The 17,540-nt window shown below is 33.1% G+C and overlaps 1 protein-coding gene across 1 annotated transcript; it reads right to left on the bottom strand.

The window, feature by feature from the left end:
- Positions 1–282: 282 nt before the first annotated feature.
- On the bottom strand, positions 283–7,154 carry LOC105762723 (potassium transporter 7). The gene is made up of 10 exons (XM_012580582.2): positions 6,531–7,154; positions 5,147–5,375; positions 4,779–5,027; positions 4,607–4,657; positions 3,533–3,793; positions 3,152–3,204; positions 2,913–3,027; positions 2,544–2,798; positions 1,815–2,337; positions 283–1,167 (listed from the first exon to the last, which is right to left on the bottom strand). The coding sequence occupies exons 1-10, from the start codon at positions 6,828–6,830 to the stop codon at positions 627–629; spliced, it is 2,577 nt and encodes an 858-aa protein (XP_012436036.1). The 5' UTR covers positions 6,831–7,154; the 3' UTR covers positions 283–626.
- Positions 7,155–17,540: the final 10,386 nt, after the last annotated feature.

Genomic DNA, 17,540 nt, shown 5'->3' with positions numbered 1-17,540 from the left:
TCTATATACAAAGATCATAATTAATGCATTCTTTACGTTCAAAAATAATAATTAATGCCTTTCTAATTCAGTACAAATTTTTTATTATTTCTTAACTGATAACCAGATCCTTAATAAATACCATTACCATAATAATTTCTAGAAAAAACTACAACACCGTTGGCATGTAGAGTTAAAATAACAAGTAATTTTTTAACTCAATTTTTTATATATATTAAGATTTGACCAAAATATCTATTCACTTAACGGAAAAAGTTAAAATTAAAATATCTGCCCCAATAATTACAACAAGATTTAATTTGATATGAACCAGCTTCTAACAGAGAAAAAACCAATACAGGAAAAGGAAAGGCAACTCCAGAATCGTTACAAAACTTCCTAATCAGCAAAACAAAATGAAAACAAACAGTATTCCATAACAAATTTGCAGATTCAAGGGGCCGGCGTTATCAAGAGAAAGGTTTAAGACTTACTGTTAGCAGTTGACTTGAGCTCCACGATGCAGCTTCGATCAGAGATAAGCTGAAAAGATAGGCCCTTTCTGAATGTTCATCTTCCTTTGTGGAACCGTTCTTTTCAAAGTGAGAAAAATTATGCACCTTATTTTGGTTTGCAAAAATGTACCATCAAACCATGTAAGTCATGCCAACCTGCATGAGATGCGAATGGGGCACACTCAAATTTGCAATGCCCCTCCTGCAATTTTTTCTCAAGAAAGCATAGAAGTAATTGATAACTAGTTTCTTAATAAACCAGGAATCCTTTCTTGCCCTAATATCTCCATGACCAAGAAGATAAACAACTCCAGATTCCTTAGCTTTGCGTATGAACGATAGCTCCCTCTCTAAACCATGCTCCGCATCAGAAATTGATGGATCTACAGGCAAATCTGCCGTCACCTCCTCTGAGGTGCTTGCTTCAGAAATGGGATTATTACTAGAGCTCCCGAACTCAGCCAACAGTGGAACAGCAAGTGAGTAAACACTTCCATTGGGAGCTATGAGAACCCTTGAGAGAGAGGTATCCTCTTCATTATCAGTGTCTTCATCGCCATCACTTTCCAATTGCCTTTCCTGAGCTTCTCGACGAATGAACTTCTCAATACTCTCGATCAGCAGCTGCTCAAATGTCTGGTGATTTTCTTTACGGACATCCTTATAACCATACCTGAGAATGGAGAAAGGGATAAGGCTGAAGAAAAATGAAAAAAAGGAAGGAATTGCACGCATAGTAATATATAATCTACTTTTCCGATTTTATTGCCAGTTTAATATTGACAACTTCCAGTCAAGGTGGCATTTTAACGAGGGATAAGTCTCAAATTTACACCTTAACTTTAATCTAATACGAAATGTGATACCTAAACTTTGATTTGATGCAATTGTACATGTAAAATTTTGATTTTGGTTCAATCATACAATTAAAACTTTGATTTTGATACAATTGTATGAATTTAGAAAAATAAATATATCCATTTATTTTCATGTGGGATAATGCAATTGTTTATGTAATATGTAAACATAAAGTGATGTTACATCAATCACATAGTTAGTGGTTTGTAAAAAATTGAATAAAATCACAATTTTTATGTATACAATTGCACAAAATCAAAGTTCACCTATCACATTGCACATTGGACTAGAGTTCTCGTATAATTTTGAGATTTATCTCTTTTTTACCATGCTAGTTAGTTTCTATGATAAATATTGCACTTCAAAGATTGAACCTGAAATGATGATAAATCCCAACTAACACAAAAAGGAACTGGGTTAGGCAAGATAACAGGTTTGGGGTTTCCAGCCAGAGCATCTTACCTGGCAATGCAACGAAAGATATGGTAACTCTTAGGGCAGACTCGCCTGAACAGGAATCTTTCACTCTGAGGCACCATAGGAACAGGGACATACTTTATGCAGACAAAGATGATCATGGAGTGGATTGCAGGGAGTGTAGTTAGAAAATGGCCAAATATAGCTGGTACTCCTTTTGCCAGCTCATTGTAAACCAAACCAATGCCAGGAGCTCTAATTGTCCCAAGATTGCAGCCCAATTCTCGCATCAAATCCATTGAGAGCTTTTGCTTTACTTCAGTTTCATACTTAAGCTTGCTACCATAATTCCAGATATACATAATGAGAAACATTATCACAGCAAAAACCAAGATTATCCAACTTCCATCTGTCACACTCCATAAAACTGAGGAGAAAAAAGTCAGTTCCAAACCCAGGAAAAAGATCACAAAGCTCAGGACAATTACAATGTTTATCTGCCATATGAGAAGCATGACAATGGTGACTAAAATTGTTGTCATCATCATGACTCCCAGCTCTGCTATACCTGAGAAAAAAAACCAAAACCAGAAAGATGAGAAAACTCGGATAAGATTGGCAGTTTGTTTCAGCTATCTTCCCCGTAAAACCAAAAAAATCTAGGTTTTTGAATTAAATGACATCACAGATTCATTCAAGGATAACAGAAATTATACTGTCAGTGAAAGCAATATATATAAATATATAGAGAGAGAGACTACGAGAAAATATTACCATATGCATTTCCAATCTCGTTAATGCTGGAGATAGAGCACACAACGATCAAGCAAACTACCAGCAAAAACCAGTTTATGACTGGGATATAGATCTGACCCATGAACTTTCTAGATGTATGAACGATTTTCAGGCGAGGGAAACAACCAAGAGCAGTTGATTGCTTTATGCATGAAAATGTGGCTGTTGTCATAGTTCGGCTGGCAATCAAAGCGGCAATATTAGCTACGAGGAAGATTGGCCAAAACATACCACCTATATGGAGCCAAAAAGTTCTCATTTAGAGGAAGGCAAGCAAGACAGTGTTCCAAATCAGAAAATAGGAATTCAATTATTTGGAGATCCACTACCCATTGATGATAAAGTTACCTGGAATTGAATAAAAGAAAGGCTGCTCTTCACCACTAGGATTATTAATAAGGTAGGCAGCTTGACCCAGATAACCCAACAATAGGCAAGGCAATACGAGAAAAACAAATGTAAGCTGCAGACAACCAACTATCACACAAATCAAAAGAAGTAACCTAGCAATTTCATCAGTCATTATAATGTATTAAAGTATGTATGAGAACCAGAAGATTGGTAACCAAGTTTTCTAGCTCCATTACCTGGATTGATTGCACCGAAAAATAGCAAAGATCTGCAAACATTGCCTCAGACCCTGAAACACAAACCATCAACAGCATCGAAAGATAAGATACAATGACCATTAATGCTCTACGTCAAATTCATCAAAGTTGAATCAAATGCATAACTTTTAACTTAACTGGGCTAACACCTAAAGAGTTACATTCCACTGCAGCAAATTAAGCATTAGGAGATGCAACAAAAATGTACAGGGCAATGTGAGATGATAACTTGAAGGAAAACTTATTCAAAGCTATTATTGTGCAGGACAAATATGTTGCACTACAGCACTCTCGGAAATTATATTTAAGATATGAATGAAATTTGAATAAAATGACAGCTATCTTTTACTAATGTGTTACCTGTTGCACATAAAAGACAACCGCCAAGAGCATACCAAGCTTTAACTGAGTTCCTCTTGAAGTATAAATAGATGTGAACAGGATTAAATGCCTTCAAGACACTGGTGTCATACTTAAGAAGATTGTAAATTCCAATGCCTGCTAGAGAACAAAACCATATGAACAAAGCAGGGCCTACAGCAAGTCCCACTTTACTTGTTCCAAACTTCTGTACACTGAACAAAATCACAAGAAAGGCAACTGATATCATCACCACTTCATCTGCATATAAAGAAAAGAGAAAAGTTAACTCAAAAAGCTAGCAATTCACTTGTAATAATATTGCAAAAATCATAAAGGAAAATAAACTCTTAAAATTTAAAGGCAGGTAGGCAGGCAAAAGAAAAAGGGATAGACATGGGGCTCCATCATAACATGTTTATAGATCCATGCAGAATGTAGGATTTAACCCAACTTACAAACTACAGTCTAGCAAAAGTTAAATCATCGTCACAAATAGCACAAAAACAATTCTAGACAAAGGATCACTCAATAACCTAGGAGACCTACAAGCTAGTCAACCGCAACATGGTCTGATATTAAATGCAAAGAACAAGTAAATTTTAAACATGTGAATTAAGTTTCGCAAAATATTCCTCACCAACATGGTAAACTAAGAAACAAAAGCAACCTATCCGAGAGAATTAGCTAACAAACAGCATAAAATCAATGGATGGAAAATTGGATTGGATTTGAATGATGGGGGCTCTGATCAAATCAAAAGAGATAATATTATTAATATGTTATTTTAGTATTAAATAAATATAAACTTTAGTTAATAGTTTAAAGGTTTGAAACTCACTGCTTAAAATAATTTGAGTAATAAAACAATAAATAAGTATTTAATCCAGGTTTTGTCTGCTCAATTGGATTTTAAGTGGTTTGAGAAAACCAGGTTTACAGCATATTACTGGATTAGATGGGCTACAAATTCAACCGGTCTGACCAGCCAGTCCCATTTGATTTTTTATTAAATAGTGCAAGCAAAGTAATAATGATCTCTTAATGTTGATAACAGCAGGGAATTCCACCTACCTTGCTCAATTGCATCAACTCCAACCTTTAAACCACCAACAGCTGACATCACTACATCAGAAAAAATAAACATAAGTTATCACATAAATGTCAATATGCAAAAGCAGTATAGCAATGCTCTACTCAATCGTACCACAATTATTAAAAAATCAAGAGAATAGCATATGGAAACCTGACATTGCCGGTGTGACAACCCCATCAGCTATCACCATAGAAGTGCCGGCAAGCACTAACACCAGAAGAAGTTTTTTCAGAGTCAATGAAGTCTCTAGTCTCTCCTTTATTTTAAGTGATCTCTCAAGTTCAGCAGATGGCACCTTTAGCCTGAAGCTTGATATGCGAGCATCTGATGGTAGCTGATTTGGGAGAAGGCTGACCTTAGCATGTCGACAAATCAATGAGTACAATGCGAAAGTACCACCTTCAAGAAACCAATTGGAAAAGTTATGAAGCAATTAAGATGGAATATATATTCTACACATGTTTAAGGCCTGCATAAAAGCTCATAAATACTGTCTTGATTGGGAAAATCCAGCATACCTTCACCATCATCATTTGCCCAAAGAACCACAAGGACATATTTGATTAGGGGGATCAAGATTAAGGTGTATATAACAAGTGATAATGCTCCAATAACATCTTCATTCCCATTGATAGGTGCCTTGCTAAACATCACACTGAAGGTATATAATGGACTTGTTCCAACATCTCCAAATACAACTCCAAGTGTCTGAAAGGCAAGAACTATTTTCCTCCCCATACCAAAGTCCTGAGATCAAAATTAAGTGAACATATAAACACGAGAATAAAAACAAATGTACCTGGAATAAATTTAATAAAAATTTATCTTATTTCCAGTACCATGGTTATCATAGATAGCTATAAGAAAGTTTTTCACTTGATCCAACAAACATCACGAGAAACAAGCTTTTTTATTTGCAACAAGAAAAGTATGATCTTTCAGAAAAATAAAGGTCATGAAAAACCATTAAAAGTCATATGGTCATCGTAATGCTACAAAACAACCTCCCTGCTAGTTAAGGCACCATTAATTTCAGAGTATCCCATCCTTTGGGATGGTAATTCAAGGGAATTTACCAGCATCCCTCATAATCTTGTGATAGAATCTAGACTTTTCATAAAAGTTTAAACATTCAAGTGTAATCATAAATACTGTCCACATGGACAGTGACGGGATGGAATCTAGACTTGCTACCAGGTAGAGTGATAGAACAATCTCGCACTCAATGTAACAGTGCAAGAAAGGTAGAATTCAACAGGAATGTCAAAAGTAACAAAATTATTCCTTGAGTTTATCATGTGTAGCTTTTCTAAAAAATAAAACCAAAGCAATAATAAAACAATGCTAAGCAGTCCAGACAACAGAATGGCAGATGTTGGAAGGACTGAAGGAAGTATGTAATGTTTCCAAAACAAAGTCACAGTTGCCTCGCAAACTTTATTTATTAATTATCTTGAAAAGCATACTAAGGTTAGGCTCAAATTCAGAGTAAATAACTCAGCCTGAATTAATGCATTATATAGAAATACAGCCATAACTTACCTCAGTCCAGATTTCTGTCCAAAATAGGCTGTAATTTTATTACCTTAAATTATATATTTAACAACTGAGATCACTAAATACTCATAATGTCAAGGGTTTCATTTCATTCATTCATTAACCTAGACTAAAACCATAATTCTTTCTGCCAACATACTATTGAAGCTTGACTTACCAAAGAAGAAATTATTAACTTCCCGCACAACCAAACAAATTAAAAAATAAGAAGTACTCCTCAAAGATACCAAAGTAAAAACCAATTGAATTCCAAATTCTCAAATTACAGTCAGCCAATAGTTCTATTAGATTAGCATAATAAAAGTGTGTCAAGCAAGTAAATCTGAAAACGAAACGACAATGTACCTCATAATCACTTCTTGGTGCACCGGGGACTTCGAGAGCTTCAACATCGAAGGAATCGATGCGTGGTCCAGTGCGAATCAAGCGCTGATCCTGAGTATCCTCGTCATCGGAATCTACTCCAGCAAGATGCGGCGCATCGTCATAGTCGTCGTCATCTTCCTCGTCATCGATCTCAGAATCGTCCTCATCTTGGAACACCCAACGAGATTCTAAAGAGTCCATCGAAGATAATCCAGCGCCATTAATCTCTTCTCTCCTCGAAGATGAACTTCCGCCGCTGCCGGCGCCGACCTCCGCCATGAGCAAAAAGGTAAAAAAAAAAACAAGAGGTTGAGGCAATAAAACAACTAATAGGAAAAGGAGATGAAGGTTTAGAGGAGAGAGGGTTGGGAGATTTTAGGGTTTCGCATTTTGATCTTCGTTTTGATATGAATTTGCGTTTTTCCTCTAATTGGAAAAAAAAATGGGGATGATGCTTGAAGATCACGCGGTGAACGGAAATGGAAAACGCTGTGTTTCAACTTTCAAGCGTGCGTGATTTTTTAACTACTTCCAGTTCATTTTAACTAAAAACCAGAAATTAAGGAGTAGGATAAAGGAGGGAGTTGAATTACACGCGCTTGAGGAACTATTCGTCCCACGGTGTTAGCCTATGACTGTGAGGATCTGGCTTTTGACGTACGCGCGGCTTTTTGCGGACAGCTCTTTTAACGAATTTGATGTTGTCACGTTAAAAAAAATAGAAATAAAAGAAAATTAATCAAATTTATGTAAGAAGTATATTCATGAAAATCTACGTAAGAAAATTAAAATAGAATTTTTTATATATAACTTAAATTTAAAAAGTAAGCTTTATAGAACTAAATATAGTTATTAATTTAATATGGATATATATGTCTAATTCAACTTGTTATGATTTTATCTATTTAAATTTTATATATTTAATTTAAATATAAAATTTGATAATACATATTAGTAGTATATAAAATACATGTTTTATTATAAAGTTTGGAAATATTAGAATGATTATAATAAATAGAGGGCTTAATATAAGATTTGGTATCCTGAACATGGCATTTTTCCTAATTCAAGATCTAAATTTTTTAGTACAATTTAGTACTTAAACTTATCAACCGCTAACGGTGTTAATATTTTGTATGAGGTACCACACATAACTAATGTATAGCTGACACATGGTATATGACATCATCAAAATTTCAGGCATAGAAAACACATAAAAATTTTAATTGTAATTTCTTAATTAAAATTAATTTCCTTTAAATCTGTTTTGGGAAGTCTTTACAAAACTTAGTCATTGAAAATAAAGAAACCAATATTAAAGTAAGATTTGTATTTTATCTCGAGTAAATCTAATGATTTTTTATCTGAAAATTTCTTTTTTTTTATAAACTCTTCTTCTAATTTTTATTTATGATTTTTCTTGTTAACCATTAAAGAAATAAATTGTGTTTTGCTTTCAAATACCAAGTTTTGAAAACAAAAAATTAGTAGAATAAAAGAGAAATCCAAAAGGGTTCATTTTAAACCATGTTTCGTTTACGGTTAGGCTTTTTATTTGTTTTAGGAATTTGAAAATCAATAATTATATCATTATTGTTAGTACTGTAAATATCATGTGAATTGATATTTGGGAAAAAAGTAATGTTTTAACCAAATTACTTATTTGGAGTTGGGGCTACTAGGATTTTGTTATTGAGTAAATATGGTGGAGTAAATATAAGCTTATTCATGTGTTGAGAACACGTTGTGGTGTCAATGATTAAATCCTACATCGAGCAATTAAATCCTAACAGGTAAGATTTCCAAATATTGTTATTTTTTAACATTGACATTTGTGTTTTTGCTCTTAGGTAAAGAGATTAATGTTTCACTTTGAAACCCAAGCTTTATAAAAAAAAACATAACATCAGTAGAATTAAAATTATTACAATAAACCATAAATAAAACTTAAACAGTAAATTACTTACATTCAAAACTTGCATGCTTGTTCTAACATCTGTGTATAAACCAATGCCTTGCAAGATTTGTTTTCCCCTTCTTCCAAGTCGACCAGAATTTGGCGTAGAAATTAAAGGTGGTATTGATGGACCACCAATTGTAAAGGTTGAAGGTGTTTCTAAAACCTCATAATAAATAGTAAAAATTCCTTGACCTTATAAAAATCTTAAAGTTATTCATTTTATATAAAAATTCATAGTATTTATAATAAGAAGTTTACCTTAATTATTGGTTGTGATGGTGGAGTTGTAATAGTAGGTTTACTATGTCTCTTGATCTAAGTTGGTACAAAATTTCATTGTCCTACAAAAGTATAACAAATGTAAGTTAAATATCTTAGAATTAAAAAATTTGTAATATTAATACATGAATGATTACCTGATTTGAAGTGCCACTAGTAGGGATTGAAGTGTTGTTGATAAAGGTTAGACCACTGCTTATAGGTGTCAGAGTGCCATTAGTAGGCGCTAAAGTGCCCTGCAATAATAACAACCATATAAATTTATATAGAGACATGAATGACTAGAATTAAATAAGAAAAATAAATCAAGAAACATTCACAGAACTCTTTGCATTGTGTTCGATCTTGAAACACTATTGGCATCGCATTTTCCTTCCTTTCCTTAATAATCAAGTGCCACAACTTCATTCACCCGCCTCCTTCACTTTGCATCTCTTGGGTCTTCCAGGCATCTTTCTTGGGATAGATGGATCAATTGATCTCATGTTTGTTGTTGTCTAAAATTTTTCACTTGGTAGATAAGACAATACACATTTATATATATATACTTGCAGTATATCCAACAAAGACATAATTTTCATTATCCTTTTTACTTTCACAATATGGCAACAATGGAATTAGGGCATGATATATCAGTGAGGTCCTAAGCCCTACAAGTGCATTTCCATGTAACAAGGTCAACCACATAAACATTATCTCCACAAACCACTTCAAATCCTTTGGATTCGTTCCATCTTACATGATAAAAAGCACTAAGTTCTTTGTTTCTCTCTAATTTCTCACATATCTTAGGACAAAAAAGATTATTCCATTTAGCACATCTAGCCATATTATTCACTATCCTACCCATTACATATTGCCTCACTTCCTCAAACAATGAAATAATGGCCATAAATCTAGCCCATACTACGACTAAATTAAAGGCATCAGCAAAGTTGTTATCCACCTCATCAGAGTGACATCTTGTAACAGTCCGGTTTTTAGTGGTGACAGAAATAATGGTTTTAGGATTACAAATTTCATCATGTCGACTTGTAAATATTATTTTTAGAATATTTATAGAGTCATTATAGTCGTATTAAAAATTGGTTAAGAAATATTAATGTTTAGTTAGTTAATTAAGAGAAAAGGACCTAATTGAAAAAGGTCAAAACTTGTTAATTAATACATTTAGGTGATTAGATGATTTAATTAATAAATGAGGAAGGGCTTAAGTGATAATTAAGCCATAAATAATGAGTGGGACGATAATTAGAGCTAAAAATGAAAGTAAATTTAATGATAATGGCATAATTGTAAATTTGTTGAAATTAAAACAAAATTAAAAGAAGAAAAAGACATTTTCTCTTCATCTTTCTATTTTTCATTGCTGAAACACCATTAGAGCTTAACTTGGAGGTTTGGCCACTTTATAGTCTTGCATGTGAGCTCAATTCTTATCTGTTTCTTGTAATTTTTATGTTTTTGAGATCGTTGCAACTAGGTCCAGCTAACTCGTACCTTTGATTTTGGAACTATTAAAGATTTTGAATGTTTCCATTGATTAACCTTGTGATTTTAGATGTTAAATGATTAATTTTAGATGTTGGTTGATATTTAAAAGTATTTTGTTAAGTAATTTTGATGAATTTTCTTATTAGGGACTAAATTGTTGAAATAGTAAAAATACAAGGGTTTGTTGTAAAATTATTGCAAAAATGGGATGTAATGAATTCCATGAATATTTTTCTAGCATGGTTTTGCATTAAAATGATTAATTTCCATGTTTAGGCTCAGAACTAAATTGAATAAAAGTAAAATGTTAGGAGTAATTTTGTAAAGATGTAAAAATACGAAATTTAATAAAATAAATTGTTTTATTGTCTGAATTAATAAATTGAATAAAATTATTAATTTAGATCAAGATCGAGTGGAAAATCGAGGAGAATAAAAAATTACCAAAATGCCCTTATACTTTGACATTTATGCAATTTAGCCAAGTAAGTTCGTACGGTTAAAATTTAACATTTGTATAAATTGATGATTGGTATTATATATATGTTTTATTTTTGGAATTGAATTATTGTTGGAAATATATTATCAAATTTAATATTCAGTTTGGATTGAACGCGGAAATTGAGTACATTTGTGATTTGGTGTATGACGGGGGTTTGGAGTGGAGATGATACTGGAGGGAGATATCGGCATTTTACCCAAGTAAATTGGGGTTCAGCATCTGTTGCGAACTCTCGCGTTTTACTTTCTATTTGGCGTGATTCTGGTGGATCAGCTCTTACGAGCTTCTGTTCAGCTCTTTTGAGCTTCTGTTGGCGTGTTCTAGTGGACCAGCTCTGTGAGCTTCTGTTGATGAGGTACTTTTATCTGTAAGTCGTTATTCGAATGGAAAATCTCGGTAAGGTAATCTGTTTAATGAATTTTATAAGATTTGTTATTTATTGAATATTGATTTGAACATAAATGAATTCAATAGTTGAGATTGTGGATGATGCTTAGGTTTATGCTAAGCTTATGGTTACATTATATCATGTTTAATATTAATGATATACAATGAAATGGTAAATGACAAAAATGGGAATATGCTTGCTTATGTTCATGAAAAGTTGGTGTGATTCAAAATGTGTAAATTCTTATAAAATGATTTATCATGTAATTGACCCCAAATGAGTTATATACATAAATGCACTAACTTGTGTATTGATGATGGTAATTAGGCTTACGTCAAGCTTGAGATAATTATTGATGTATATGCTTATGTCGGTATTATACAAATGAAACGGTAAGTTCATAATTGAAATATGATATGATAAAAGGGATTGATGAGTTGAATAATGTACTTATATATGAGAAATTACGTATGTTATGGTTGAACTTACCTATGTTATGAATAAATATATTAATTAGTTAATTGGTATTGTTATTTAAGTTTATGTTTAGTAAATGGAATGGAAAGTAAGTAAAGGAAGTTATTCGTAGTTTTATGAAAATGTTAATAATGGTGTAAAATGTTTTATAAAATCTTATTATGTTAGGAATGAATATATATATGATGTTGATAGACTTATATTTATCATATAAATTTTATTATTGAATTGGAATATTATGTTTAAAGTTTGTACGAGCTTATTAAGCATTCATTGCTTACGTAGTTGTTTATCCTTTACTTTACAGATTATCGGAAGCTTGATCGGGTTGGAAGCTCGTCGGAGATCTATCACATTATCCAGCGATTATATCGGTAGATTTTGATATATTGGTTAAGGTTATAATGGCATGTATAGGTGGATTATGTCTAATGTTTAATTGATGAGTTTGGTATATATATGTCATTTTGATTGATAATTATGGCATGAAATGTTGCCTTAAATTTGAGGTACTTAAGATACTATTGATATCTTTTTGGTTATGGTTAATATGGTCAATTTGATGCATGTTTAGAAATAACCAAAGTTGGTATATGTTGTATCGATCTCAATATGGCCAAGACATGGTATGTTTTGGAAAAGTCTTGAATAGATGTGCATGATTGAACTATGGTATGCCTAATATGGTAAGGGATGTATGTGTCAATTGGGTTATGTATTGGTATGGAAACAAGTCAATTGGTAAATGGTATAAATGTGGTCAAATGTGGTGAGATTATTTTTTTATATAGCATGGAAATAGTATTGAGATTAATTAGGTATGTATGGTTAAGGTTTGAACGAATATGCTCATGTATATATATATAAGTTTGATACTTGATGATCGAGGTGCCTTTTGGCATATTGGTTGTATGAACATTTGGTATGGAGATTAGTCATTCTTTGCATAATTTGAGTATGTTTAAAAGTCTTGTATACATGTACAAATTTCTTGTAGGTTTATGCTTGAAAGGGTGAAAGAAATGGCTTGGAAGTGGTCATTTTCTTGTCCACACGGCCTAAGACACGGGCGTGTGTCCCCTGTAATTTCTAAAGGTTTCAAGTAAGCTAGTTATACGGCCTAGCACATGGCCTGGCACACGAGCGTGTGAGGCCATTTCGAGTGTTACATGGCCGTGTGAACCCTGTAGTTTGAAGAAAATTCTATCTTTTTTTATGAAATTATAAATGTTTCTGATTTAGTCCCGAATTGTTTCTAAAGTGATTTTAAGGCCTCGAGGGCTCGAATTAGGGACGCCGTGCATGTTTTGATTGGATATTGCAATAATTATGAAATGTTGGAAAGGAATGATTTGAGTTATGTATTTACGGTAATGCTCTATAACCCTATTACGGCGACAGATACAGGTTAAGGGTGTTACACATCTAGTTTGGAAGAATGCTCAACAATAGTGCTCCATTTTAAAACTTTGAAGATTTACTATGGCTTCATGTTTGATTCACCTACCTTCTGTATATTGTTCTCATATTCGACCTCAGTTGTTGATTTACAACAAGCCTAGAACGCATGTTGTAAGTCACCACCAGTGTGCTCTTTCCTTCAATTAGTGTAACAATGACTTGCACAAAATCGATGCTCCACTTGTGGCAACATGTACGCATTCTCCTGTTCCAAACCCTTACATAACAGAAATATTAAACTTATTAGCACAAATATGGTTAAATTTGCATGAAAACCAACTAAATAAAAATTAAAGAAAAGATATTAACCTTTTCCATATCACTCATTATGGTGAATGTTGGAAAAAAATCCGATTCAAAAATGGTTTTCTTGCACATCGGAAAATAAAAATTTTGAAAATTGAGCCAGTTTGTGATATTTATTATAGGGAGAAGAGGTGAAACCCAAGTTGAATTGTAGAAGTCTATTTAAAGTAGAAAAACGAACTCCTAATCTAACTAAGAGTATAGGGGGTGGCAACCCTGGTTAATTATACTAGGGTTTGTCGTCCATAGCATTATCATGAGGGGCTTTTGGGCCTATACTATATCGGGTCCAATTGCAAGTACTTACTGAACATTTAACCTAGTATTTTATAATTTGATCCAACCCAATATTTTTTTCTATTTCCCGAAATAAACATCTTAAATTAATTTAAATAAATCAATTTCTCAATTAAATAAATTTCTCAATCCAATTCTAATTCTGTTAAAATCATGATGACTTTACCGTAAAAGAATCTATGAGAAAATATATTAAATATTTATACATTCAACGAATTCATTATGACCAAATGATTAATTTCCATTTTCGAACTTCATTTAATTTCGAAAACCATAAATTCATTTCCAGGTCATTTTCATTTTGGAGAAAACCACATTCATTTCTAAATGTTTCCCATTTCTCCATTTTTACCATTTCTATCCATTTCTGTTCATTTTATTCAACATGCAATTCATTTATGGTTACAACAAGCTAACGAAGAGACTGATTGGACATATGTGATTAGGGCTCAAATGATTTATAATTAAGTTCCAACTTTTTGCCTATTAATTATAAACTTATTTTGTCACTAAGTCATTCCACTATAGTATTGTGACTGAGCTCTCCCCAACGACACACCATTATGAAAGCAATTTGACCAGTGCTTGTCTAATGACCTTATCATAAGTGTGTTACCCTCATAAGATATTTTTGATCTCTTTGGAATAGATCTGTTCTCCCAATATGATCTTATTTTATCTCATGGTAATCATTACATTTTCCTTCATGAAAATTCAATTACTATCAAATTGTAATCAAGTCATTCATCACAAAGACGAACGACCCATTGCCACATTTACTTTTCATCAACCTTTTAATGTCAATTTGATGATATCATTTACCTATGTCTCGAGCTATGAATTCCACTATTGTGAATGATGCTATATATTGCAGAAGTAGTATACCCAACGCACCAGCTTTTGATTCCTTATCTATTTGAACTCAAACTTTTACTTATATCAAAGTATATGAGTCATAAATACATAGTCCATTCATCCACTCAGGATTAAGGTATGCCAAACTTTGAACATCACAAGCGAATAAATCCATAAACTAATGTAGGATCTATTCTACTTGGGCTCAGTTCGATGTACTGTTAGTCTAGTTAGTCATATTGATGTCTCTATCTTTCGGAGTCATTCGCTTCGATGCCTAAGACAAGACATCTCCTAATTGGACTTGATAGATGACATATTAGTTTTTCAATCGGTTTGATCATTTCTGATTAGACTAATGACATGTTTAGGTTCATCCACTAATATATGTTGTCTTTCTGTATTACGATCTAACCACGTAATACCGCTTAGTATTAGTTTAAAAATTAGACAGCTAGTGAGCCAATATTCACTTCTATTTTTCTTTGCATACAAAAATAACATGAGGACATTATACAAAGTATATTAATGTAATCCATGAATTATTTTATTAACCAATTTGTTCGAAAAAATTACAAGTGTACATAAACAAAAATACTACACTTAAAGCACCAAATCCAACAGTAAATCCATCACCCAACTACAGATCTGATTACAAATTTTCAAGGAACCACCCCCATGTTTCCCTATTCTCTAACTCAACAACAACCCATGCAATAGGGTATATTTGATCATTCTCATCTTTTCCCATAATTGATAAAATCTTACCTTTGTAAGAACCTTTCAAGAAACATCCATCTAAACATATAACAAGCCTACAAAATTGATTAAACCCACTTTTTAAGGTTGTAAAACAAACATACATTCTCTTAAATTTTGGGTGTGGTTAATAGTAGGTCGCTCAACCATTAGCTCTATATTGGCAGTTGGATTTATCTTTCTTAGAATAAAAGCGTAATCATACAAACGGCTAAACTCAAACTTCACTTTACCTTTAATTTGTTCTAAGGCATATGCCCTAGATCTACCATATACATTTATTTACAAGTCCACCTCCAACTTCTTTTTTTGCAAGCCTTTGCATCTAAACTAGCTTTAACTAAGGTAACACTCTCAACTTGCTAAGAAAATGCCTTCCAACTAGCTGACTCAACTATTTCAAAATGTTACAAAACATTGGTGTTCATTCACAAAGGTCTTAATCTTGAAAAATCCATTAGTACTATCCTTAGCAACATATATAAGAAAAAGACAACCAACACATTTACACTTAGCACTTGTCCTAAACTTTTCGCTCCTAATGTACTTAATATCAAATCTTTTAGCTATAGCATAAGTTGTTAAAGCATTCTTGAACTAAGTGTTATCAGTAAAACTCATTCCAAGCTGGAATTTAGGTATTGTGGCCAATGTATCAAATAAGACACTTTTCCCTTTCTTACAAGCTAACTCACTATTTGAATCAATTTCATAGCTGCCTAAATTAGAAGACCCCAAATACTCAATGTCATCTCTATTAGACCTATCAGAATATGCTTCTACGCCATTTACTTTCCTACCATTTGTTTTCTTCCTCTCAAGTTCACTATTGGGACCTTCAAATTTAGTTTAGGTTAAAGGCCAATCTTCTCATTGGGACATCGTGGTCATCTCGTTATGACGTCGTCTCTTTCTCGTCATGAAGCTGGCTCGTAAATATGAGACACACTTCACAAATCTCCATATTGACTCGTATTTTCTCATACCTCTTTTTTTGAGGCCGTCACAGGCTTATCTAAACCTTTATAAGATACTAATCACATCTAAACCGACGTTTGAACTTGAAAACTGAAAGACTCTTAATTGGAAATCCATTGCCTAACCTGAAAAAGTCAAATTTCTTAGACTAGCGTCGAGTTCACTTCGACTTCATAATTGTCAAGAGACATTTTGTTTCATTGGTCACCATTTGTCCTTGCAGAACGTAAATATTGTAAATATTTCCACCTTTCATCAAAATGATATCCCTACAAAATATCTTAATGTCGTTTGAGTCGATGTTAATTCTAGAACCTATCAAGTCCAAAATTCCCAAGGAGATGTGATTTCTTTTTAAATCAGACAGATATCTAACATCTGATAGTGTTCTAATTGTCTTATTGTGCATCTTAATATGAACGGTACCAACACTGATTACCTTGCAGGGTGAGTCATTCCCCATAAGCATAACTCCATCTTCAACTGAACTGCATATGAAAAACCAGTCCCTATTGGGACATATATGAAAAGAACGCTCCAAATCTAGGATCCACTCGGATGTAAGCTTGGAGTTTTCGCTCATCGACACCAACAAGAAATTATCACCATTGTCGTCGGCCAAATTAGCATTAGCTAATTCTTTCTTGTTGCCCTTAGCAGCCCTCTTATTTTGTAGTTTGTAACAATCTGACTTAATGTGACCTAACTTATTATAGTAGCGACATCACTTGTCTCGATTCCATGATGCTACCAAAATCGAGGCTTGCCTATCTGACTTGCTATCCGAACCAAACTCATTATTGAATTTTTTTTTGCTCAACAAGTAACATTTTACTTCCTCAAACGAGAGTTTATCTTTTCCATAAATCAGGGTCCCCCTAAAAGACTTGTATGAAAGGGGTAATGAACATAATAATAGCATAACATGGTCATCATCATCAATTTGAACCTCAACATTCTTTAAATCATTCAAGAGAGAAACAAACTCACTGATGTGAGCCTTAATAGATTCATCTTCTTTCATACAGAATGTGAACAGTCGTTGCTTCAACACTAAACAGTTAACTAGAGACTTTATCATATATAGAGATTCTAACTTTCTCAATAAGCCTGTTTTTGTTTTCTCTGAAAGTACCTTTTGCAACACATCGTTCATGAGGCATAACTAAATTGCAAACAGGGCCTTCTCATCTAGCTCATTCCATTTTGATTGATCTAGCTTTCTAGGTTTTT

The sequence above is a fragment of the Gossypium raimondii genome, chromosome 12, assembly GCF_025698545.1.
Source record: "Gossypium raimondii isolate GPD5lz chromosome 12, ASM2569854v1, whole genome shotgun sequence".
In the NCBI taxonomy this organism is placed as follows: Eukaryota; Viridiplantae; Streptophyta; class Magnoliopsida; order Malvales; family Malvaceae; genus Gossypium; species Gossypium raimondii.
The sequence above is the reverse complement of the archived record's forward strand: the minus strand, read 5'-3'. Positions and strand labels throughout refer to the sequence as shown.

Bases quoted from the DNA above. Each gene is read 5' to 3' on its own strand.
- LOC105762723 (XM_012580582.2), bottom strand. From the start codon at position 6,830: ATGGCGGAGGTCGGCGCCGGCAGCGGCGGAAGTTCATCTTCGAGGAGA. The intron at 2,338-2,543 runs GTAATATTTTCT...TTTTTTTCTCAG, and splicing joins CGAGATTGGAAATGCATATG to GTATAGCAGAGCTGGGAGTC. The intron at 1,168-1,814 runs GTAAGATGCTCT...CTCCATTCTCAG, and splicing joins ATCTTTCGTTGCATTGCCAG to GTATGGTTATAAGGATGTCC.